The sequence below is a fragment of the Hirundo rustica genome, chromosome 24 (assembly GCF_015227805.2).
Source record: "Hirundo rustica isolate bHirRus1 chromosome 24, bHirRus1.pri.v3, whole genome shotgun sequence".
Classification (NCBI taxonomy): domain Eukaryota; kingdom Metazoa; phylum Chordata; class Aves; order Passeriformes; family Hirundinidae; genus Hirundo; species Hirundo rustica.
The window spans coordinates 3,112,338-3,136,589 of record NC_053473.1 but is presented as its reverse complement, the minus strand read 5'-3'; the positions used below and the strand labels follow the sequence as shown (position 1 = coordinate 3,136,589).

The following is a 24,252-nucleotide window of genomic DNA, read 5'->3' as shown; positions in this document are numbered from 1 at the left end:
GTGAGGGGCGGAGGCGGTGGCTGCGGCGTCGCCTGCGCCGTCCCACCTGCGGCGGGAGCGTGTCCCCGCCCCGCACGCCGGCGCCCCCGCCTCGCTCGCCGCTGGCCGCACGACCACCGGGCGCGCCTCACGGGGTCATCCCGCCCCTCGTGGCACAGCCCGGGGAGGAAGAGAAAGGAGGGAGAGCGGCGGGGGAAGGCGGTGACAGGGCAGCGCTCGGCTTCGCCCCCCCGTGCCTGTGGGAGGGGGGGGCAGCGGCGGCGCGGGGCGGGGCGTGAGGGGCCGGCGGCGGCTGCGGGGGCGTCGCTGCTGGGGGCTGCCCCCGCCCGGGAGCGCTGAGGGGAGGGAGCGAAAGAAGGAAGGAAGGAAGGAAGGAAGAAGTCGCTGCTGCTGCAGCAGCTGCAGGAGGAGGAGAAGTAGGTAGTGGCGGCGGCGGTGCTGTTGCAGCCGCGGGCAGAGCCTCCCCCTCCCGCCGGGCCGGGCGGGGCGGGCTCCGCAACCGAGATGTCTCAGGAGCGGCCCAAGTTCTACCGGCAGGAGCTGAACAAGACGGTGTGGGAGGTGCCCGAGCGCTACCAGAACCTCTCCCCGGTCGGCTCCGGGGCCTACGGCTCCGTCTGGTGAGTGCCGGGAGGGGACGGGGCAGTGCGGGGGAGGTCGCGTTAGGTCGCTGCCCCGCCCCGCGGCCCCTCTGCCCTGCAGGGACCCGCGGCAGGATCCGTGCGGGGTGGGCACCGCGGCCAGCGGGGCTCCTCTGTGCCCCGGGGATTCCTGTCCCCCAGTTCTTCACCAGCCTCCTGCAAGAGACATTTTTCTTCCCTGCTTTACGCGCTGTGCTGCCGGGAAGCCGCAGTCTCGTCTTTGGAATGCGTCGGGGATTGCACCACATGGCAGGTGGCTCTGAAGCATTTTTGCAGGGGAAGATAATAATGTGTCGTTCCCGGCCTCCCTCCGCCCCGAATGATCTCATATGGACATATTTCATTGTGATTTCTTGCAGTTAGTAGGTGGGGAGTGCAGAGGGATGGAGCCTGGTAAAGCCCCCCCATAGCTTTGCGGAGCTGAGTGCTTGGCAGCTCTCGTCCCAGATTCTTTTTGGACCTGAAGGATAGATAATATTTGAGGCAATTGTATTTTTATCTGGAACTTGTTGATAGGCAAGAAGTAGAGAGAATGCTGTGAGGGCTGTTTTTGTATCCCTGAGTTGTTACAGTGGATTTACAAGCACGGATGTTTTCTTGGCAATAATAGATGAATACAGGAAGAATCGTTTTATTGCTATAAAATTACTGCAGTATGTGCTCCCTGGGAGAGTAAAGTCCTGATACGAGACCTGCAGAAATACAGGGAGCTTGAAGAGATAATTTTTAATACTTGCCTAGTAGGAACAAACCAGGCTACGTGCGTGAGATACAATACGTCCTTAATTTGTAGCTTCTCTGCTGAGGTGCGGTGGATCATTACACATAAATGGAGCTGCATGCTTTGCTTAAGCTTAAAGACAAGGTAGTGTTTGAATCAGTTTGCCTCTAGACTTTAGCAGTCATTCAGTGGAGTGTTCACCAATTACTGCTGCCTTTGATTAAGGAACATCTTCCACATGAGCATTCTGGATTTTATTCTGTGTTCTTTGGTTCTGTCAAAGTGTGAGCAGAATTTTGAAATATGGGTGCACAATTACCAAGCTGCTTTGCTGTTGTGTTCGAGCAGGCATGCATGTTTTTATTAACATAGTATGCAAATTTACATTATGGATATCAATTTTATTATAAGGAGGGGCGCATGCTGCGTTCTGCTAGTGAAGAAAAGAAGTTGCTTTGCATGTGCTGTAGTTTCAATGAAATACCCAGCTGTTCTTAACCTGTTATAAAATTGTTGGTAAGTTGAGCTTAAATAACATGCATTTTTAAAAATGCTGTGATTGAAGTGTGCAGAGGCTTTCATTTCATAAAAGTACACCAGTCTAGTCAATTTTGTAGCAAGAATAACCAGTATACTTGCTGAGGTGTGTTTTTGTTTTTCTTTTTTTAAATATAATTATAGAATGATTTTGATTGGAAGGGAATAGACAGGTTTCTTTTGGTGAAAGAAGGACCTTGTTGACACAGCTGATAAATACCTCTGTAAGTGTCACAGAGTTATGCAACTCCTGAAATGTAATGGGAAATTAATTTGCTTGGTGCCTTGTCCTTTGTATTTTAAGGTTGATCCTACATCATGTATCCCACTCCTATTTTCTTTTCCCCCTCCCTACAATCTCCACTGTACATGTAATACTTGCAAAGTTTGTTTTCAACCAGTAACTAAAGAGTTTGCATCATGAATTTCCTGTTTTGCTGTGTCAAAACTTTCAAAGATTGTGCAACTTTGTTCAGGCCAAGCGAAACAATTTTGTATTGGAAGCAATTTCAGACATGTGGCACAGTGTCTTTTTACAGTCCATGTTAATGGCTTCCTGTATGTTCTTCTAAAAATAGTTTTCAGAAGAGATAGAGTGATATGGAAAATATGTCAGAATTGAAGAATTCAAGAAAACAAAAAAACCTTTGCATATTTATGGAAGTCTATTAAGCTGTGAGTGGTGATAGGTATTACTTAGGGTATTCCTGCAAGGACTTGTTCTGCTCTCTGTCCCTTCAGAGGTTTTTCTCTCCAGTAAAAAGCTACCTAGTTGCATTTGGAGTTTGCTGTATGCCTGCTGGGATAGTACACAGTGGTGTTTTAACAATCCCTAAAATGGTAAATATATTTTCATGTATGTTCACTGCGTTAATATATTCAAATGTAATCAAATGCTCTGTTGTTTAAGTTGTCAAAACGATGCATTTGAAAATGAGGAATCTCCAGAAAGTGGAGGGGAAAATGAATAAAAAAGAAGGCATTAAGCTGCCAGATGAGTCACTTAGACTATGGAGCTATTGTAGGCTGCTTTGAATGTGCTGTGAGAATGCCTTGGAACTCCCTAATCCACAAACCTGACTGTTGAGGAGTCACTGGCTGGAGGGAGAGGCATTTTCTGCAGGCAGCCTGAGACACTGCCTGCACTGAGAGCAAATATTGCAGTGTTTTCTGGAGGGTGATGTGCAGTGTTGGAAGAATGAGGCTCGGGCATTTTTCAGGATCCATTTTTTAAAACCTGGAAGTGTTGGAGATACAAATAGCGATTGAGTTCCAAAGCTTTGAGGAAAATCTACACATATCCTCAGGTTGATTCTTCCTAAGTCACAATTGCTGTGGCATCTATTGTATGAAATGCTGTTTCATTCATTCGTGCAACATTTTGTGTATTTATACAACACAGTCTTTTGCATGCTTTTGTAACCAGGTCTGCATTAAAAAAAAAAAAGAAAAAGGTTCCTGATAGATGCATTTGGAATATTTCATGTAAGGAGGAGAGGGGCCTAGACAATTCAACATCTTGCAGTGGGAAGTTGCAGAACAGAGATGGGATTGATTGGTGACTCACTTCAGTTGGAGGATTGCTTCATTTCTTGCGTGTGCTGGAGGGAAGTCTGGACTCCTGGCATCAGTTCAGCCAGCTCTGAGCTAAGCAAAATGGTGTTTTCACAGTTTTTGCCATCAATTTCTAAAAGGCTGTGAAGTACATTCAGTATATTCTTGGTTTACTTGTTATATTTTTAGCAGCTGTTCTTTGTTGTATTGATGCCTTTGTAAAATAGGGGACTTGGTTTAATTGCTTTGCAGGCTATCTCTATTGCCTTATTTAATTTGGAAAGGATTGAACAGCCAAGACTTACTCTTCCTCAAAATCTTGCATAAGATTTTTTTTTTTTTTTTTGGTAGACTGTCAGGTGATACACCCCTCCAGAACCTGTGATTTCTTCCAGTTTCAACCCACAGTTGCACTAACACTGGAGTCTGAATTTCTTGGATTCCCAAGAGAATTCCCAGTGAAACATTAGAGATTTGAGAAATTTTAAGACATTAGATTCCAGAGGAAATTAAATAACCCTAAATGTCACCTTTGTAGAAACAGCTCATTCGTGGATTTTTTTCTAATCCTTTATCAAAGTGTGCCAGTGCCTCCAAATCCTGGTGTGCTTGGAGGGACAGGCGCCTGCTCCTCCAGCAAGGTGTGGTGGATCTGTGAGGAGTGGTAGGAGCAGAGCTGTAAAAGTGAGTGGGATGAAGCAGCCACACAGGAAGGATTGGCAGAAGATGTGTGAGGAAGGGGGAGTTGAGTAGGAGAAGGGCAGACACAGAAAAGCTGTGAGCTGAGCTCTGAAAGTGCTGGCAAGGAGTTTGGACTGTAGGGGAACTTGGTATATTAGGAAGGGAAATTAGTGAGAGCACATCTCTCCTGTAGGGAAATATTTATTGCTCCTTTCTTAGGAGCAGAAGCTAATCTAGCACAGGAGAATATTTGCAACTTTTATGGTGTGTTGGGAGGGTGACGACCGAAGTGCAGGTACAGAAGTGACTGCAGTCAGTAATAAACTGTCAGGTGTTTTTCTGAGTGATTAAGAGTGCATAAATTAACTTCAGAGGTAGCACTAAGGAGATTCAGTTAGCTTGGGTTATTTGCAGAGGCACTAGCAATGAGCAGCATATATTTAGCAAAATAGCCTTTGCACAGAAATTAACATTCTGATTATCTAATATTTAAATAAATTGTGCTCATAGGTAACTTTGTGCATACTGTATTTCCTCAGTCTGCTTCAAATGTTACTGTCAGTGGGTAGGTTCTCTAAAATAATTGTTTTCTTCTACCTCCTGGATTCAATTCAGGTTAGATCAGAATTGTAATTTTAGCTCGCTTAGGGTGAGGTGGATGCAGTTCATTTGCCATAGCACAGTGCTGTATAAGAGGTTAAAAACAAGTGTGATAAATTCTAAATTTGTGCTGATCTTGTTTTTAAAATGGATTTAAAACTGTGGATCATGCAATTTTTTTCCTAATTGGGCTTCTTTAGCTGGAATATGATCAGTGTAATGCAGCTGTTTTAAGTCTGTGATGAAAGGCAGCTTAGTGTTCTTTAAAATGTTCTCCAGCTGACAGCTGTTCTGTAGCTCTGCAGGAACCATTAGCCAATTATCTGTATTGGCAGAAAATTACTCAGCATGATTTTATCTGTGGGGAAATAGTCTTTAGGCCTCAAATATGACCAGACTTTGTGTTCTGACTTTAAGTCTAGATTGTGAATGTGCAGTTATATAGAATTTTCTTTCCTGGGCTTGTGCATTGTGCTGTTTAACCAGTACTGCTGTCTGCAATTCCCTTGGAGGTTGTACAGCTACTACAACAGCACAGTGACTTGATATGACCCCCAAAAAATGTAATTTAAAAACAAAAAGTGAAATTGAATTTCATCTGAATCCTGAAATAGCTCACCTTATGTCCGGTGGCTCTGAAATCTCAAAATCTTGGAAACCAAAAGATAAATTTGACTCTGAAGCTGTGCAGATTTGAGATGCAGGGGAGCCTCTTCTTTGCAAGATGAAAGAGTTGCTGGTATTTGCTGCATTTTGTACCTGAAATGTTTTAAGATCCATGACTAATTTATAACAGCATGTGCTGAATGATGATAACTACTCTTATTTTTGCTCTAAGTCCTAGGAAACACCTTACGTGTCAGTAAAATGCTGGCAAGTAATTTCAGGCTGAACTAGGGATATTTGTGTATTGCAAGATGGTGAATTTTACCCGAGGCCGGAAAAAAAAAAAAAAGAATTCTAAATTTCATGAACTGTTGCTGCTTAAATATTGATTTTTTTTTTTAATTTTTTTTTTCTAGCGATGTGTGAAAACTTGAAAATGTGAAATCAAGGTTAAAAAACGAGTGCTTGATGGCTTCTTTTGTCTGCCAGGCTGAGGTGTAAATGATAACTTGTGTGTGGAGGTAGTTGCTAATGGGTGTTTTTTGAGCCAGTGTGATCCAGCCAGAGTAACTCAGCTCTGGCAGGCTGCTGCTCCTGTGACCTGGTGTACTCCTGTGTGTTTTCCAGAGCTCTTTCCACTGTCTGGATGCCCTTTATAGAAAGGGAGATGCTCTTCTTCCACTGCACAGAGCGTTTTTCCATTCCCTGCCAGGGCCTGCGGGAAGGGTCACTGCTCACAGAAGGGTGCTGGTGTTGTGTTTTCTATTTCTCATAAACTTCACTTACCAAATGCCTTGGAAACTGGGCAATTTTAAGATAAGGAGTCTTTTTGCAGGCTAATTCTTGGTGGTTGCTTAAAAAGTAAATGACAGCTGCATTTATTTCAAATAGCTCGTTTGTGGGGTGGGTGTTGTGGTTTGCATATGCAGTTGTGGGTTTATTCTAGGACTGCTCTTGTGATTGGTTTTGAGCTTTGTTAGTTGAGCTTTATATTTCACACTTTACCTTTATGAATATGTAGCGTTCCTTTTTGCTTGATGTTTATCAAGAACTAGTGCATACTCACTTTTAAATGGAATGAGGAGTTCACCTGAATCATAAATACAGCAGGAAGATCAACCTGTATTGTCCTTGTATGACTCTTTATGCTCCATACTTTCCCCATATTTTTTGTCTTGAGTCAAGTGTTGATTTCACATCCTCTTTTTCTCCTCCTCCTTCCTTTTGGACAGACCAGAGCTTTATAAGTTGCATGAGGAATTACTTAAAATATAATTTTACTGTACTATATATATATGTGTGTGTGTGTATATATATACTTACTGAGTAGGATTAAATAAGTTCTCATGGATTCTTAAGAAAAAATACTATTTGTATGTCCAAGGTTTCTGCTAAAGGGACAAGATTTGGCTATTTATTCACATTCTCTTTTGCATAACAGAACTCTTGGTGATTGGATGGGATTTCTCAAAGAAATTTAATTTCAGCTTCACTTACCATTAACAACAGTCATAACTGGTTTTATTAGGCACAAGTCTTGGATTTTTGTATTGATTTAAACCATGAAAGTAGTATTTTGAGCATAGCATTTTGTGATTGAGTGTGGTGTTTGGAAGTATGTTTAGGAGCAGTGATGGTATTTACAAGTACTCTTCTCTCCAGAGTTTTAGTGCATAATTATATTTAAGAGCACTTCAGGCAGCAAAGTCATAAACATTTATCTTTTATACTGCAAGATTCCCCTTTACTGTGTGGAAAAGGTTCACCTTTTAAACATTTTCTGCAGAAACCAACAGTTGTGTAAAAATGTGGGGATTTTGGGTGGCGTGCAGGTTATGGACCAGCACACCTAGAAATCATTTCCATTGGAGAAATGGTGTTGCCTGTAACTCAGTGAGTAAGTGTGGATTTGAAGGCATTCATTAAAAGTTCATTTTGATGGTTTGGTTGCTCCCTGCTGCAGTTCTGCCTTTGACACAAAGACTGGTTTGCGAGTGGCGGTGAAGAAGCTGTCCCGGCCCTTCCAGTCCATCATCCACGCCAAGAGGACCTACCGGGAGCTGCGGCTGCTCAAGCACATGAAACATGAAAATGTGAGTGCAGGGAGACGGTATGAAATGCTTTGCTGAAGCTGGACTGAGCATCCATCAGGATTGCTTTGAAATATCTTGGTGCATGTGTTTCTTTCCTAATGCTGAATGCAAAGCTTGCAGTAGTCCAAGGTATTTGAGCTGTAGAATGTCATGCACAGTAATAAAACCAACCCCAAAAAACCCCACAATAACCAATTTTATGTAAAAAAAATCTTAATATTTTCTAGAAAAATCTCAAAATTACTATTTAGCAAGTTCTTCAGGATTTAAGCCACAGGTTGTGTCACATTCTCCTGGTTACTTGTTGTAGTAAACTGCAGTTTTTGTTATGTTAAGCATTTATTTAAAGAAAGAAAATCCCAAAGTTTGTTTTTAGTGTCTTCTGAAGGATTTTTAATAATTTCTTTTTTGGCTTGCTTGTGTCAGAAAGTTATGAGGCAGACATTCATTAGATTCCTGTGGGTAAAATAGGAAGGAAAAAAAGGGGTGGTGATGAAGGGGTGGAAATTAGATGGCTGTTGATACAAGGCATCCACTTAAATCATCATCAAGGAAACAAACTAGAATGTGGCAAATGTGATATTGAACTGGTTTTTGATAAAGCTTCCATTTGGTACAGTAGACAGTTGCCTGACCAGTTTCCTCTGTGTGTGACATTAACATGCCAACATATTGATACTGCATGATGTTTGGAGCAAATTCTGTGTGCAGTGGAGCAGAAATTCTCATAACCAGCTCTTGGCAGAGCTGTCAAGAAGGAAAGAAGGCTCTTGGTTTCTTTTGTCTCAACGAACTCTGGCTTGGCAGAAGGGAAATACTCTTTGGACATGAGCTGAGCAAAGCCAGGATGGTTACCTAGCACAAAAAGCCAGCAAGCATAGGCTGATTGTAAGGATCTCCTTGGCTGATCTGGTCAGAACTTCTGCTGTGGCAGGAATGGTGGTGTGGTGTGGTTTCTGACCACTGCAGTCAGCAGCTGGTATCCCATAAATCATCTTGATGTTTTTAGTGTGGCTCACATCCCTGGAACTTGTGTTGCATGTGTGCATTACCGTCAATAATTCCTCCTGTGTGATACCACTGTCTCAGCAGTAGAGGTAACTTCTGATCCTGCCTAATATCCATAGAAATATCAAATGCTGAGGATTGGAAGTCCTTAAGATAATCCAGTTCTATCCCCTGCCATGGCAGGGATACCTTCCACTGGACCAGGTTGCTTCCAGTCCCATCCAGCCTGGCCTGGGACACTTCCAGGCCTGGGGCAGCCACAGCTGCTCTGGGAGTCCATTCCAGGGCCTCTCCACCCTCGCAGGGGAGAATTTCTTCCTAATATCTGGTGTAAATCTACCCTTTCTCAGTGGAAGGCCATTGCCCCTTGTCCTATCATAACATGCCCTTGTAAAAAACCCAGTAGTACTCGGGAGTTTCTTTTTGGACCTTTTCTCTTACCAGAGATATTCTTTAAACAAGAAAGCTTTATCTATTGACACACACACACACAAAAAGCTAATAAGGTTAAACAATGAAAATTAGTTTGTGTCTACAACTGCCTGAGATTCATTAGTATTTTTTGTTTGGCATTGCAAAGAGCCTATGTATCTTTAAAGTATAAAAGGAAGTTAAGTCATTTTTACAGATATATATATATTATATATATTTTTCATCATACCTTCATTTATCTGTGGGAAGTTTATCTAAGTTGTGATTTAAAAATCCTGCAGATGCAGAGATGATCAGAGCTGGTTCAGGCAGGCATATTAGTTCTTGACTACTCAGATCTCAGTTTTGAAAAAGAAAACATTTGGTTTTATGTGGCACAGAACACACCAGCAAATGTGGAAGAAGTGGTGGTTTGAGGGCCTTAGACATAAGGTGTTTTTTATAACCTGTATCTAGTTCATGATGATTTGAGCAAGTAAATGGAGCTGCAGAGCTCTCACGTGTGTCTGCATCGGGTTTTCAAGTTCCAGGAGGCCTCGTTATCTTGCATAAAGCACAACACCGAACAGATGGAAATGAAACATCTACTGCAATAAATACTTCAGTGCCACAAAGGCTCTTAGTAACTGTATCATAGTATGCTATAAATATATTTCACAGCTTTTCTCTTCACTGTTTTCTTTTTAGGTGATTGGCTTGTTGGACGTGTTCACCCCTGCCAAATCACTAGAAGAATTCAATGATGTGTAGGTAACTTCTCTGAAGATTGCAACAAAATGTCTTTTGTATCTCTTTATGCCTCCCCGGTTATGACAGAAGTATTTTTCTCTTTGTCTGCCATCACTCACAAATAATGCTGAATTCCAGCACAAAGCTATAGCATATCCCAAGCTATTGGACTTGTCAGGATTGTTCACTTGCTGTAGTTTACTGCCCAGTGCTGTTGGGAACACTGTACTAATTTGCAACATTATTTAAAGTGTCACGATCTATGTTTCATTGAACAACGTGCTTTGGGGACAGTCAGCTCTGCTACTGGAGATTTATAGGGAATTTTTATCCTAATCCTATTCAAGAGATTGCTTCATAGGCCACGTGTTTGCTTTTGTTCACAGATACTTGGTGACACATCTCATGGGAGCAGACCTGAACAACATTGTGAAATGCCAGAAGCTCACTGATGACCACGTGCAGTTTCTCATTTACCAGATCCTTCGGGGCCTGAAGGTGAGTGTCCCTGTCCTCCCAGACTGGGGACAGCTCACCATGGGGAGGTGGAACTTCTCGTGAATGTTACATCCTCAGAGATTCAGATGAGTGCATAGGGGGCTTCTGTAACTTCCCTAAAGTATTGTAGTATAACATTTTATTATTGTTCTATCACTTCTGCCTCTCTGGAGCTCCGCATCAGTAAAGTTACCTATCATCTTTATGTGTTCCTATGGGCAGAGTCTGGAAATGATGAACTGTGATGCCCTCTGGACTGCTGTGGCTGTGAATTTTCCATTTCTTCAGTTTTGTTTACTTGTGTTGTTCCACTCGGGTGGCAGCACTCCTGGGTGTTCCTAAGGAGAGGCAGACTGGAACACCCACCTGGTGGAACCCACAGACTCAGAGCTGGTTCCTTCTGCAGACAGGCTGGGGCACCTGAATTGTGTGGGCTGGGGTAGGGCAGTATTTTCTAGGGGAGAGATGAGGAGGTGGCTGCTTGGACTGTTACATAAATTTTGTCATCTTATTTTACAGTACATCCATTCAGCTGACATAATACACAGGGTGAGTATTCATTCTAAGATTGTTTCCTGTAGTGAAGCTGTCTTTAAAAGGTGAAGCATGGACTTTTACAATCTAGCAACAAGAGAGAATTTTCTGAGAATTATTTTGGTTAAGTAGTAAAAAGATTGAACAGGGGAAGTGGTTGTCAAGATCCATAATTTTCCTTTGTGGATTAGCTTTTCTGTTAATTGCAAATATGCAGCACCGGTGTTGCCTTTATGCATTTTATGTTATATGTGACACCTCTGAGAACCACAGGAGAGATTTCTGACTCTGTGGTAAAATAATTTATCCAAAGTTAGTATTTGCACTCAGTTAGAATCTGTATTTTTATCTCCATTTACAATTTTATCTACTTCTGAAACAACACATATTCCACTGTTAACGCTGATGTTTATTTTTTTAGGATTTGAAACCTAGTAACCTTGCTGTTAATGAAGACTGTGAGCTAAAGGTAATGTAGCTAAAAAATCTGATTGGTTTGACTGAGATTTGAGTGAGTGCCATGTGGATGTCCCTTGCAACTCAAGTTTCAAAACAATTCCTTTTGAAAATACTTTCACAGAAAAGTAATAATGTGTTTCCCAGCTGTAGAGTCGAAAGGATGTGGGTTTTTTTATCTGGTCCTGTGTTTTTAGTGAATCATCGTAAAAGTGCAGAGTTAACAGCTTTAGTTTGTGTTTACTTGGTTTGGAGACAAGATACCCAGACATAATTCTGATTGTCAAGTCCTACGCTGTTTTAGCCTAGCGTCTTTTCACAGGTTGTGAAATTTGGTTTCATAATCTGTTTTTGCAGCTCTCCCACCTCTGCTGTCCCCAGTTCAGTGATTGCCTGGTTGTTTGTGCTGGGTAGTGAGCTCTGTTGCCCTGCAGTGGTTGGTGTTTTGTGTTTGTAGATCCTGGATTTCGGGCTGGCCCGGCACACGGATGATGAGATGACCGGGTACGTGGCCACCCGGTGGTACAGGGCTCCTGAGATCATGCTGAACTGGATGCACTACAACCAGACAGGTAATGCCTTCAGCCAGCACAAGAATTCTCTGTTTTGTCAAATTTCTGAATTGTGAGGGGGGAAAAAAAGAGGCGGTCCTTGCAGGTGCTCCCCGTTCATTTGGTTGTGTAAGTTGGCACTCCTGGTAATTGTGTTTCAGAGTTGATATTTCAACCTTTGAAAATGCATTCAGCAAAATATTGTCAGCACTTACCCCTTGCTTTTCCTAGCAGAGGTTTTTTTTTTTTTAAATAAGTGACTGGAATGTGTCAGGAGCTGTAGTGTGAAGAAATGATAAAAAGTGGATAAATCTTCCCATCCTTCCCTATCCTGTTAGCCACTTCTTCACAGATTTATCTACCTCACAGTTTCTGAACCTGCAGATCAGGCATGGAGAAGAAAAATCTGAGAATAGTTCTTGTACAGGAGAGCACCAAAGAAAACGATGCGCTACCCCAATTTCATCTCTCAGTACCTTGTGGGGATTTTCCCCTCTTGCCCATGTATGGGCTTGTCTTGTATCTTCAGTGCAACAGTTGGTGACTGTTTGGGTAGCATTTATGTAAGGCAAATCCATTCCTCAGTGTCTTGGACAGGTTTTTTCATCTTTGATGGTTTAGATTCCTCCCCAGCTCTGGAAGGAAGAGTTGTCTGATCTTGGATTCTGTTATTTGTTCTGGTTTTAGATGACACAGAGCAGTATCAGTTCTTGCAATGTATTTCAGATGGTTTCAGTGCCATGAGACTGTTGAAGGTTGGAGTTGTTTGCACTGGTTGGATGGGATGGTTCTGCTCAGACTGTATTTTTATGCATCATGTTTTGTTTTCTGTTTTATTTTGTTCAGTTGATATTTGGTCAGTGGGATGCATTATGGCCGAACTGTTGACTGGAAGAACATTGTTCCCTGGAACAGACCGTATCCTTTGAAAGCAATTTCTTTTTTGAAATTGAAATTAGATCTTCACTTTCACGTAATTGACAAGAAAATAAGTTCTGGCTTTAGTTATGGACTTTTGTTTCCTTTTAAATTAATGGCTTCTTTTACTCACAGTACAAGGAGGTGAGTTCTTGATTTTGCTGCACATCTGTTCCTCTTTACTGTCTATTGTCATCACTAGATTTACATACTCTTTGTTTCTGTTGCTTTCCTTTAAATTTATTTAAATTTATTAGTTGAGTTTCTAGCTAATACTTGCGTGGATGTCTGCCAAGAGTCCTCTCATGCTTCAGGTTTCTTGCAAATGTGATTTCCTTCTGGCCTCTCTTCTTTTTATCCTGGAGGTATCCTGGCTGTGAAAGCAGTGGGTTTGCAGATTCTTTAGTGCCAAGGTTCTCATTAAAATTGCTCAGAAATGTTTAGGTTCCATTTCCATGCTTGATTGTAAACAGACTGAACCTTCTTTCACAGTGTGCTTGTACTGATGTGAAAAATCAACCTTGAATAAGACCTTTCCCAAATATTTTTTTTTGCCTCATCAAAGTGGACTGGGTAGGACACTTTGGCAAACTGGAGAGGACTTTGAGGTTTGGTCATATTTTCCTCAGGAAATTGGAAGTGAGACTTGATGCAAATTGTTGCACTTCAATTTGTTGTTCAGCCATACAAGATTGGGGTGGAATTTACTACTGGCAAGATTTTTCATTGCCTAGAAGTTGGGCTTTCATTTGCCAGAGAAAATTACATTGCCCACCTTTTACCAAAGTTTGTTATTTCTACCACTTTGTTCATTTTAATAACTTTTGTTAATGTGTTAGTACTTTTGTCAGTTAATTCAAGTATGTTAGCATTTGATGAAAAGAAAGCAGGTGTTGGGATTGCTGATTTCTGTTTAATTTACCTTCAGAAAGCATCTGGGTTCTAAAACTCCTTCCTGAGGAGAAGCTTTCATTCCAGCTTTCAGTGTCACCTCCCTTTTCAGTGTGCTTTAACTTATCCACTCCTCTTTTTCTGCTTGACTCCATCTCATCATTTCTCTCTAAATATGTTGAATGTGTTATACTGTACTGTGTAGTCATAGCTGCTGTATTTTTCTGTTGTCAGAGACAGAAACTGAATTAAACAAAAGCTGGTATATTTTTATCTGTTGATTCAGCGTGTGTAGGTTGGTTTGGACAGATTGTTTTTGTTTTGTTTCTTTTAAGAAAAACTGAGATACCAAGAATTGTTCATTCAAACAAAGCAAAAGCCTTTAAGCTGTTGCCATTATTTGACCCTAGCACCAATGACACTTCAGATTTTAAAGAACTTGATGCTTGCAACTAAAATATTTTAACAGGATTTGCAATGTGTAAGAAATGCTGCACAATTTTGATTTATTTTGTGGTTTTATGAATTGAAAATGGTGATTCTTCCAAGTCCGAGAAGTTTTTTCTCCAACTCTGTTTTTAGCTGTAAATTAAAGCCACTGACATCAGCAATGCTAAATGAACTTTACTTCTAGGTTCTAATTTGTTTGCTTTATCATAATAAGGTACTTCTCTAATTTATGTCTCCCAGCAGATGCTTGTGATGATTTACTTTAAATGCTTAATTTCTTTTGCAAATGGCAGTAATGCTTTTTAATTAAATACTCTTTCTGTTCTGAGTTGCTTAGATTTAAGTAAAACAGACCCAATCTTTTCGTATCTTAGACAAAACTTTGTAGTACTGTAATTCTTCAGTCTTTCTGTGTGGTTCCCCACTTTATTGTGCTTTTTGATCATGAGTTTAGAACTAAAAGGGGGAGCAGGGTTGGTTCTGAATGTTGTTTGTGCATGGAACCAAGTGTTGGAAAGGGCTGGCAGCTTTCACTCCGGTTTTGCTGACATCTGAAGACAATAAGCAGAATTCAGATAAGTCAGTTCTGGTTTCTTCCTGTCTTGGAAGGCTCTTTGAAAACTTTATGTGTGCATTATTTTAGGGGAGAGTTGAAAGGGTTTTCCAGGTTGGGTAGTTCTGGGCTCTTAATAATTTCATTGTACCCACAGATTGGCAGAGGCCCTTGTTGTTCCTGTAGTGTCACTGTACAATTGCTGGCTTACTGACTTCGGAATTAATATTAACATGAAGAATTCAAGTTATGTTTGCCTTGTGTCCAGTAGCCAAGGATGTGGTATAGCCAAATCCACTGCAGTTCTAGAAAATTCCCCGTGCCATTGGAGGCAACGTGACTTTGTGTTGCTGGAAACTGCTCCTGTTTGACAACTGAAAATTTGAAGTAGTTCTTGCTTTTTGGTCTCAAGATGTAGATTTTCTCGACTGTGTAGCCTTACATTTCCAAAATTAGAGTGACAGAATGTGTAGTGGTTTCTCAGGATGATCATCCCCCTGCTCAGATGGTTCTCTAGTTTGAAGTGTTGATCCCTTTCACCAAGGATTTGGCAGAAACGCTGTGATGTTGTTTACAGTCCATCACACATTTCTTTGCACAGCCTGGGATTCACCTGTTCAGTACAGGTAAGCTGTAAGTTCATTTAATCAGGTAAGTAATAAAGTTGGACTCTGAAATTGTGATCTTCAATGCTGTCTGTGGTGATTATGCCTCTCATAAATAAATGTTGAATCTAAACTTCTGAATATGTAGAGATTCTAAACACAGCTGTTACTGTCTTAAAGCAAGAACTGAGATACTCTTAGAAAAAAAACCCGTGGTTAATTTGGGCTTAGCTCTGCAGGATTGCTGAAGTACTTCTAATTTACAACTGCATGTAAGGAAATTGAATATTCCTATGGGTAGAAGCATTTGGATGAAAGATGGATTTCTAATAACTGGTAAAATCTCTACCAGGAGATGGAGAAGGTGATCAAGATTGTGGGAGAGAAGTCAGAGACCAAAAAATGAGGTGATGAAAATCAAGAGTCCTTCAGGCATTGGACTCTGATCCTTGTGGGTTCCTCCCAGCTCAACATACTCTGTGCATGGGAGGCTTGGCTGAGGCTTTCTTGTTGGTGGTGTTGTATCTGCCTGATGCCAAGATCAGTTTCTGTTAAACACATATATTACATTTTTACAGCTCTTTTAATGTGAATGATGCATACAAGTAGAAAAGTTGACTTGCCTAAAATCGTATAAAGTAAAAAGAAGAATACCTAGATTTTTCTTGTACTGGTTTAGCCTTTTTGTATGTTTTAAGTTGATTGTGTTCCCTTAAACTCTGGAAGAGTGTTTTTATTACTATTTTCATTCAGTATTACGAAACTTCCATGATAACTAACAAGTCTGAAATTATATATTCTTCTAATAAATCCTATTCTTGCTTGTGGTGGCAACTAAAACAACTTGGAACTTGGCTTTGCCTGCATAAGCTCCTGCAATCTTGTGAGATTTGCTGCCGGTGGTGATAGCAGGTTATTTTCTGAATTTTAGAATCCCTCATCAGTCCTTGGGAGTACCTTGAAGATGGCACTTGGGGTTTGCATGCTGTGCTTTCCTTCGCCATGCACATGTGGTGTTTTTCTTCTGCTTTGTATTTACTAAATCTCTCTCCTGTCTTTAATTGCTTGTGGCTCATTTCCCTGGGATGTGATGGGCCCTGTAGTTAAAGAATGCTGCAGTTCAGCAGGTTGTAGATGGCAGGACTAAAACCAGAAGCAGGGTTGGGTTTTGGCAGTGCCAGTTCCATATTCTGTGTTTTTTTTCTAATTTATCTGAGAAGTATCTTCCACTAGCAACCAGGGCAGCAATACTGTTGGCAAATCAGTGCACAGGCTTTTAAATGCCTTTAAATTACTTAAATATTTAAACTGAGCTGTGACATGTTAGCTCTCTAAAATTTGCACTTCAACTGCTGTTTGCACAAGAATAAGTGAAAGAAGTAAGGACTTTTAAATAGCTCTGAAAAAAACCTTATTTAAATGAGCTAGCTGTGGTTAGTAGAGTGCCCTTTGCTAATTCTCCTACAGCAGTGGATATTCTGATCTCATTTTAAGCATTGACTGTTCAGAGTTGGCGATTCAGCTGTGCTAAATCCAACTAGATATTGGGTTTACTCTTAGATTTTGGGTAGCTAGAAGTTTGCCAAGTAACTTCCCAAGTGAAAAATTAATTCAGCTGTTCTGACAAAGTGCTAATTCTAGGGCTCTAAATTAATTTGATAGATAAAACTTTAGACCAAAGTTTGCCTCATGAGATTAAGGCTTCATCAGAGCACTGGTTATCTCCTTCATGCAGTTTGCCAGTATTACAGGACCTCTGAGTTGTTTTCTAGGGTTTTTTTAAACAGGTGACAATTTTTTTAAGTTCTTGTAGTAGTCAAATTAAAAGATACTCTAAGAAGGATCTGCAGCTGTATCTTCAACCATCAAGAAGGCATTGATCCCAGAAAACAAGATTGTCTAAAAAAAAATTGTGTAACTGCACTGGTGTCGTTTTAAAGGCAAATATAAACATTACAGACATTCTGAAATCCCAGTGGAGGATAATTCAGGGAAAAAGATTATGCATTGATGTTTTTTAAAAGGATACTTTGTGTCTCAGTGTCTTAAGATTTAGACATAAAACAGCGTCTTTGCTGGACTTTCCCCCCTCAGGTGTGTGTTTTGTCACCTGGGCCTTGTTAAAGGGGACAGCTCAGGCTGACCTGAGGGAGCTGTGTTCCTGCTAAAACATTCTTTCCATCTGCAGTGTTCCACCCTGAGAGCTTTCCGCAGAGATGTGTTAAACCTGAGCCCCTGTTGTGTTTCTCCCTGCTGCTCCCGCAGATCTGGAGGGCAGAAGGGATGTTCAGGTGCTTTGATCCCCTTGCCCTGGTGGTCCCCAGGAGGTGCCAGGGCAGGACCCTGTGTCAGCTGCCTGGCCCTGGGCAGGGTGTGCCCATGATGAAGTGATGCTGCAGGGTCCAATCATTCCCTCACCTCCCGAGCTTTAGAAGTGGCTGAATGAGCTTGGAAAGTGTTCACAAAAAGCCTTGACTTTCTTCTTAATATGAGTGCCTACCCTTTCCAGCCTTCTGCTTTACTTCAGCTGTCAACTAATGCAACCTAATCCTGCTAACTGCAGTTTGCTGTGGGGCCTGAGGGGTGAAGGGAGCGTGGAAATTCAGCCTTTGCCAGTGGGGAGAAAGATTTCTGCTCCCAAATAGTTCAGGATGCAGTGCCCAATTCAATGCATGTAGGGTATCTGTAGACAAGATGTTTAATCTGGTACAGAGCGCGCTCAGTTATATTCAGTTGTAAACAAGAGGAATGAATATGGTTTGCCTAAAATAGCTTTTCAGTCAAGGCCTTGGCAGGAATTAATTTTCAACATTAATAGGGTGATGTGTTGCGCTTTTCATTTTGATTTCTCCCAGCATTTTCCTTTATGGTCCATCATTAGATATTGATCAGTTGAAGCTCATTTTGAGACTCGTTGGAACCCCAGGGCCTGAGCTTTTGAAGAAAATCTCCTCAGAGTCTGTGAGTTTTACACTTTGATTGTAATATCTGCCCTTTAAGAAGTCCCGAGTTTGTGTGTTGTTCTCCTGTAGTCTTATCTGTAGAATGTGTTGGGATTTATTTTTTGTTTTCTTCCTTTGTAATCCTGGATGGCTTTAAGTTCTTATGCTTTGTGTATCTGATCTTTATTCCTCTTACCTCTGCCCATGGTATGATTTCATCCTTTCATATTCTCATTTTACTGCTTCGTGACTTTTCTCCCAGTTTGTGGGTTTATGCTTTGTGATCTATTGTATCATCAGGTGTTACTGGGGAAGTGTTTTTCACAGCTAAGAGCTTGAGGCTTGTCTCAGTTGTTATCTCTCCAGATTGCATACCCAGGGATCATTCTAAATAGGAGCAGGTGTGTTATCCTCTAAACACAAACAGTCCCTTCTGTAGTGTGATTAATTTCTGAGACGCTGCTGCTGCCGTATCTTTGGTTTTGTAGCAGAAAATGCCTTTTAGGTGCCTTTGTGTAGCAGCTGTTCCAGGGCACTCAGCAGAGTCTGCTCTGCTCTTGTGCTGCTCCTTTTACCAGGGAGCAGCAAAAAGCTTTCCTGCAGTCCACTTTGGGGGGGTGACCTCCATTTGGAGCCACTTGCTGTGCTGTACCTTGAATTGTGAATTCGTGCAAAGACAGTGTGAAATGGCCTTTAATTCTACCTGTTCCTGAAGGTGGAGTGAATAAATCAGAGCCAGGGATTAGCAGGTGAATGCACAGTGAGCACTGAGGTCACTGCTGTTTGTGAGGTGCAGCAGAGGCTCAGAGCTGTGGAAAGTGGTGAGAAGATTATGTTGTGCTGTAGCTTAATGTTCTTGTAACAGTGACTGTAAATACAAATGTGAGATTAACCTTGAGTAGCACCTGCTGAAGGGAGGTGCAGTGAAAATTGGGATAAATTGGTCACCTTGCTCAATATCTCACCAGTGTAAAAAGCCCTGGGATGTTCCACCTTTGGAGAGGTTAGAGCTGAATAACCCAGATTAATTTGGTTGCCCTATGAACTGACCTTAAGGCTACTCTGGTATTTGAAGTACAGGGGATTAGCAAGAGACATAAGATGGAAGGTTGACTAAATTAAGCAGAAGATTAATTTGTGTGTGTGAGTTGAAGTGGATCTTTTTTTTTAAACATTATTGCACAATAAAAATAATTATTGCTCTTATCCGGGTCTGAAACAAATCTGTTTAAAAAAAGGCAGTAAAATACTGTTTCTGCTCCTTTTCCATTGTACAGGGAAAGCAAAACTCTTAAGTGTTTGATGGTTTTGCGTGTGTCACTATAACAAATTCTGGTTTTCTGCTGCATTGCTTTACTTACTCTCACTTTCCCTGTTCACTGATACCTGCTAACTCTGTTTTATGCAGTGCTAATGTTTTGCTAATTTTGCATTTAATGCCTTCTGTCACCCAGCCCACAAGGGCACTCAAAGCTCTTCAGAAGGTGTCAGTTGTGAGCCAGTTTCACTTTGCACCACAAGAGACTTAAGCACTTTCCATGCAGCAAGAGAAAAAAAAGCTGGTAACCAGTGCAGAGGGTACAGTTTCTGTTTTAATTTTCGTTCATTTTCCTGGAGCTGTGTATAGCTGCAAAGCCCAGGGAAAATGTTGTGGAATAGCCTCAGCCAAAGGAAACGTCTGCCTTGATGTCTTAAAACTGCTGGGAGATGTGAACACAACCTTGTTGGAGTGTAATGCTACTTCCACTGGACAGAAATACTTTCTGTACTGGCAGTTACCAGCTGAGCAGTGATTCTCCGTTGCTTTAAGTGTTCACTCGTGTAATTGCTGAACATTTCACAGGTAGTTGAAAAAATTAGTGGACCCTGCCTGTATGGCTTTTGCCTTGTGGTTTGCAGAAGAGATGCTTTTGTATGCGACTGTTTTCTGTTTGAAATGGTTTTTGCACTGTGTTTAACAAAGCCCTTGACGAGGCACTTAAGATATTAACCAGCTTCAGCAGATCATGCGTCTGACGGGAACGCCCCCTGCATATCTCATTAACAGGATGCCCAGCCACGAGGTGAGATCTGAGCAGAGGAAGGGGGTTTGCAGGGCAAGGCTTCACTCAGAGTGTGAATTCAGTGCTTGCATGTGGCATGGGGTGGGCAATTAACTACCTGCACTTCTGCAAGATTTTTGTACTAAATGAAGATGAGATGTGGGCAGTGCCTGCTCAACCACAGGCGTGTGAGACTCGGCTGAGCCTGGCTGGGAGTTGGTTTTGCATTGTGTGCTGTGTTGTGCAGCTCAGCAAAGGACAGCAGGCTGCACCCAGCCTTGCTGGACACCAGGGAGTCAGCTCTTCCTGCACCTCTCCGCTTTCCAGTCTTACTTTACCGTGAATAATGTCAGCTCTTCCTCTACTGTCTTGAGTGCCTTAGCTGGGACAGGATAACGCTGATGTGCTTTAGTGTCAGAGTAAGCAAGGAGACAGACCATAATAACCAGTGCTTCAGGATGGTTGAAAAGTACTTGGTCTTGCTGGCTGGATATTGTCTGATACTTCAACAGAGCGTTTATTTCCACAGGCAAGAAACTACATCCAGTCTTTGTCTTACATGCCAAAAATGAACTTTGAAAACGTGTTTATTGGTGCCAATCCCCTGGGTAAGAGCTGTTTATTAAATTTTCCTGAAACTGAAGCTAGCGTGTCCTGGGACACAAAGATTCCCAAAGCTTTGTTCTGGCTGCAGGAGTAGTGCAGAACAGGGATTTTTTTGTGAAGGACGCATGGGCCAAGGGTGTAAGAGGAAGAAAATGGTGAACGATGGGTGGGTCCTGAGAGACTTCAGATTCCTCGTTGATGTTGGGCTTTGCTCTGAAATGTAAAGCTCCTAAGAGTCACACAGCTCATGTGAGAAATCCTCTCTGCCTGGTGCTCTTGCAGCAGTGGACTTGCTGGAGAAGATGCTGGTCCTGGACACGGACAAACGCATCACGGCCGCAGAGGCGCTGGCCCACGCCTACTTCGCCCAGTACCACGACCCCGATGATGAACCCGTGGCTGACCCCTATGACCAGTCCTTTGAAAGCAGAGAACTTGAGATTGAAGAATGGAAAAGTGAGTCTGGGGGAGGGGGGTGAGAGACAATCAGCTTCTCTTGTGGTTGTGGAATCATGGAATATCCTGAGTGGGAAGAGACCCACAGGGATCATGGAGTCCAACTCCTGGCTCTGCATAGGGGTCCTGTACAGCCCCAGAGTCCCACCCCGTGCATCCCTGAGAGCATTGTCCAAACAATCCTGGAGCTCTGGCAGCCTCGGGGCTGTGCCCATCACTCTCTGGAGGAAGAACCTTTCCCTGATCTCCAACCTAAACACCCCTGACACAGCTCCAGCCCTTCCCTGGGTCCTGTCATGCTCACAGAGAGCAGAGGTTGGAGCTGCCCCTCTCAGACCTTGAGGAGTCCCCTCAGTTTTCTCTCCATCCCATCAGCTGAGGTTCAGGTTAGCCATGGTTAGAGGCACAGAAGAAAGTGATAAAAACGAGGGGATCCTGTTGATCCTGTTGTTACACTAAGTGAATCTACCACGTGTTGTGTGCATATTTAGCATAGTCCCTGGTAACTAATTACTACTGTGAGCACACAAACACATCTTTGTTTTCAAACTTACATCTCCTCAGTGCTCTGGAAGTATCTTTTATTGTGTATGTTGGTCTCTGAGAGCAATGTCACCGTTCTTTTTTGCCTTAATTAAATACTTTTTGTTTGAAATAGTGTTAGAACATTTGAGATTGTTGCAGGTTTTCTTGCATGAAGGTGTGTCTGGTAGTGCTGTCAATGTCCTGCTGCTAAGTTTTTGTCCCACTTGTCCCCCAGGCCTGACTTACGATGAAGTAATCAGCTTTGTGCCACCCCCGCTTGACCAAGAGGAGATGGAGTCCTGAGAAACTGCTCTCTTCTGTTTGTCCCACTTCACTGTGAAGGGAAGGCCTTTTCATAGGGACTCTCCAATAATCGTTCAAGTGCCTCATCACAACAATATTCTCCTTAGTGGAGGGGTTTTGTGTGTGTTGAACTGGGGAGGGAGGGGGGAGGGAAGGAAGCTGAGTCTGTGTAAACATGCTGCATGCTCTTGTATTCTGTGTACAGCCTGGGGCGAGCCTCTGGAGACCTGTTCTGACTGCACTTAGTTCTTCCAGAGTAACACTGCACCACCAGTCTGCACTGCTGGGGTGACGTGGGGAAGGTGGCAGTTATAGGTTTGGTTGCAATCATTGCCATTTATCAATTCTCCTACAACTGAGTAACCTCAAAAAGAATGGAAGTTGATTGATAGGTTTAGAGAGTCCTCTGTTTTCTTCAGGACTGAAGGTGGGGTTGGGGGATGTCCGTGTTCACTGCCAGGTGTCTGATTTGCATCCAGATCTTCCTGGTACGGCAGAGTGTGGAGGCCTTCCAGTGTCTGATTCTTGGAACACAAAAAGATGTTGTTTTGAAACTGTAAATATTGTTTGTGCCTTAAATGAATGGGGGGAGAGGGAAAAGGAAGTCTGGGCTGGAAATCTGACCCACTGTTCTTGAGGGTGAAGGCTCCCAGGTGGCCAGGCATGAACTCAGTGTAATTGGGAAGTAACTTTGAGGCAACAACTTCAACCCCTGGATTGGATATTCCTGTGTTTTTCTCTTTTCCTCTTGTTCTGAGGCTTCTCAGCATTATCTCCCAGGAGCCAGAGGCTGGGGAAGATCCTTGCTAGCCACACATTTGTGTATTATTCTGTTCCCTACAAGGTGGTGTGTTTTTGCATGTTGTAGCTGTATGTGCATGTAGAGCTGCTTGATTTTTGTCCTTAATTTTTGGGGATGGCACTGGGGGCTGGTCAATCGTCAGTGAAATGTTTACCGAGTACCTCAGGCAGTGCCAGAAAATCACAGCACCCTTCCTCCCGTGCTGCAGCTCCTTGTGAAATACCTGCCATCCTAGAGGTTCAACGAGGGAAGGATGTCATGTCCAACAACACAGAAACATGCACCTTTTTCTTTGTTCTGACCTTCTCTCTGCAGAGGAGAGCTTGGGCTGAAAGGTTTCTTGTGAGATCAAGTGTAAAAAATGTTCTTTAAAGAAATGGCTATAGTATCTTGTGCCAGAACTTAAGTTATTTCCTGAGAAGATTTTTTTTCCCAAAATCCAAAGCAAAGAAATAAGCATGCATAAACACACAAATCACCCTTTCACTGTCTATATCTATAAATACAAATATTTATATACATAAAACTAACATTTGCTAGAAGGTTTTTTTATCCTCTCACATAAGAGCTTCTTGGCTATTTCTTAGCAGGTTGATCTCTGCCCGAGGAAACATGAGAAGGGAGAATGTTTGAATACAAACATGGTTCAAATATTTTGTATTTTCCAGGACTCTGCATGAGTGAAGTGCCCAGAGTTAGAGACTGGCAGGAGGGAGGTTTCTCAGCATGTTTGTGTGCTCCATCTGTAGCTGGGGAGCTCAGGAGCCCAATTTTAGGGCTTCTGGAAGAAACAGTTTTAGGTTTTTAATTTGGTGCAGGCATCCTGTGTGGGCAATGTACCCGTGTATGTGAGGAGAAAGGCTTTTGCAGTATTTTGTATTGTTACCTGTGGGGCAGAGAGTGTTTTTGTAGTGTTTTTGCCCGATGTTTGAAGAGGCAGCACAAAGGGATGGGACGTGGATGACAAAGCCATTGATTCTTCCCAGGCTACTTCCCAGCGATCTCTTCAGGCCAAATGTTCAATAAAGGTGTGGGCTGAGATGAAGAGAGCAGCTCTGTTGTGCTCTAGGATAAAACTCTCCACAGCCCAACAAAATCAAGACAAAAACCCTCCCTTTTCTGCTGGGCCAGCAGTCTGGGTATTCAAGTGAAAATGTAGATATACTATGTAAACCTACAGCAAGATTATTTTTATCAGCCATTTTATGTGTAGATGCTACAGTGTGATTTCATGCGGAAATATTGCTAAAGATTTTTAAAAAACTATCGGTGTTGTGTGTGTGGGTGTGTCTGTGTGTGTGAGTGGGAATGGTTCATTGGAGTCTGTCCTCTCTGGGAGTCCCTGGGGCACAAACTCCCTGCTGCCAGTGCCCAGCTGTGCTCAGCTGCCTGGGCAGGACGCTGCACCCAAAAGCAGAGATCTGCTATTTTGTTTCTATCCATGGATTTTGCTGTAATTGGTTATGCCAGATAAGATGTCACAATACCACTGGTTAAAAATAAAATCTATTTTTCAGA

The 24,252-nt window shown here is 42.4% G+C and overlaps 1 protein-coding gene across 2 annotated transcripts; it reads left to right on the top strand.

The window, feature by feature from the left end:
• The first annotated feature begins 183 nt into the window (after window positions 1-183).
• On the top strand, window positions 184-24,252 carry MAPK14 (mitogen-activated protein kinase 14). Of its 2 annotated transcripts, none has more exons than XM_040085381.2 (12): window positions 184-620; window positions 7,304-7,433; window positions 9,561-9,619; window positions 9,989-10,100; window positions 10,620-10,649; window positions 11,056-11,103; window positions 11,548-11,662; window positions 12,488-12,559; window positions 19,984-20,063; window positions 20,572-20,650; window positions 20,931-21,104; window positions 21,865-24,252. In XM_040085381.2, exons 1-12 carry the CDS (start codon window positions 505-507, stop codon window positions 21,930-21,932), a joined length of 1,083 nt encoding a protein of 360 aa, XP_039941315.1. In that variant the 5' UTR covers window positions 184-504; the 3' UTR covers window positions 21,933-24,252. The 2 variants fall into 2 exon arrangements, with proteins under 2 accessions (XP_039941315.1, XP_039941313.1); XM_040085379.2 differs by lacking the exon at window positions 19,984-20,063 and adding an exon at window positions 17,940-18,019.

Coding starts and splice junctions, on each gene's coding strand:
- MAPK14 (XM_040085381.2), top strand. CDS start 505: ATGTCTCAGGAGCGGCCCAAGTTCTACCGGCAGGAGCTGAACAAGACG. Junction 11,663..12,487: donor GATGCACTACAACCAGACAG/GTAATGCCTTCA, acceptor TATTTTGTTCAG/TTGATATTTGGTCAGTGGGA. Junction 21,105..21,864: donor TGAGATTGAAGAATGGAAAA/GTGAGTCTGGGG, acceptor CTTGTCCCCCAG/GCCTGACTTACGATGAAGTA.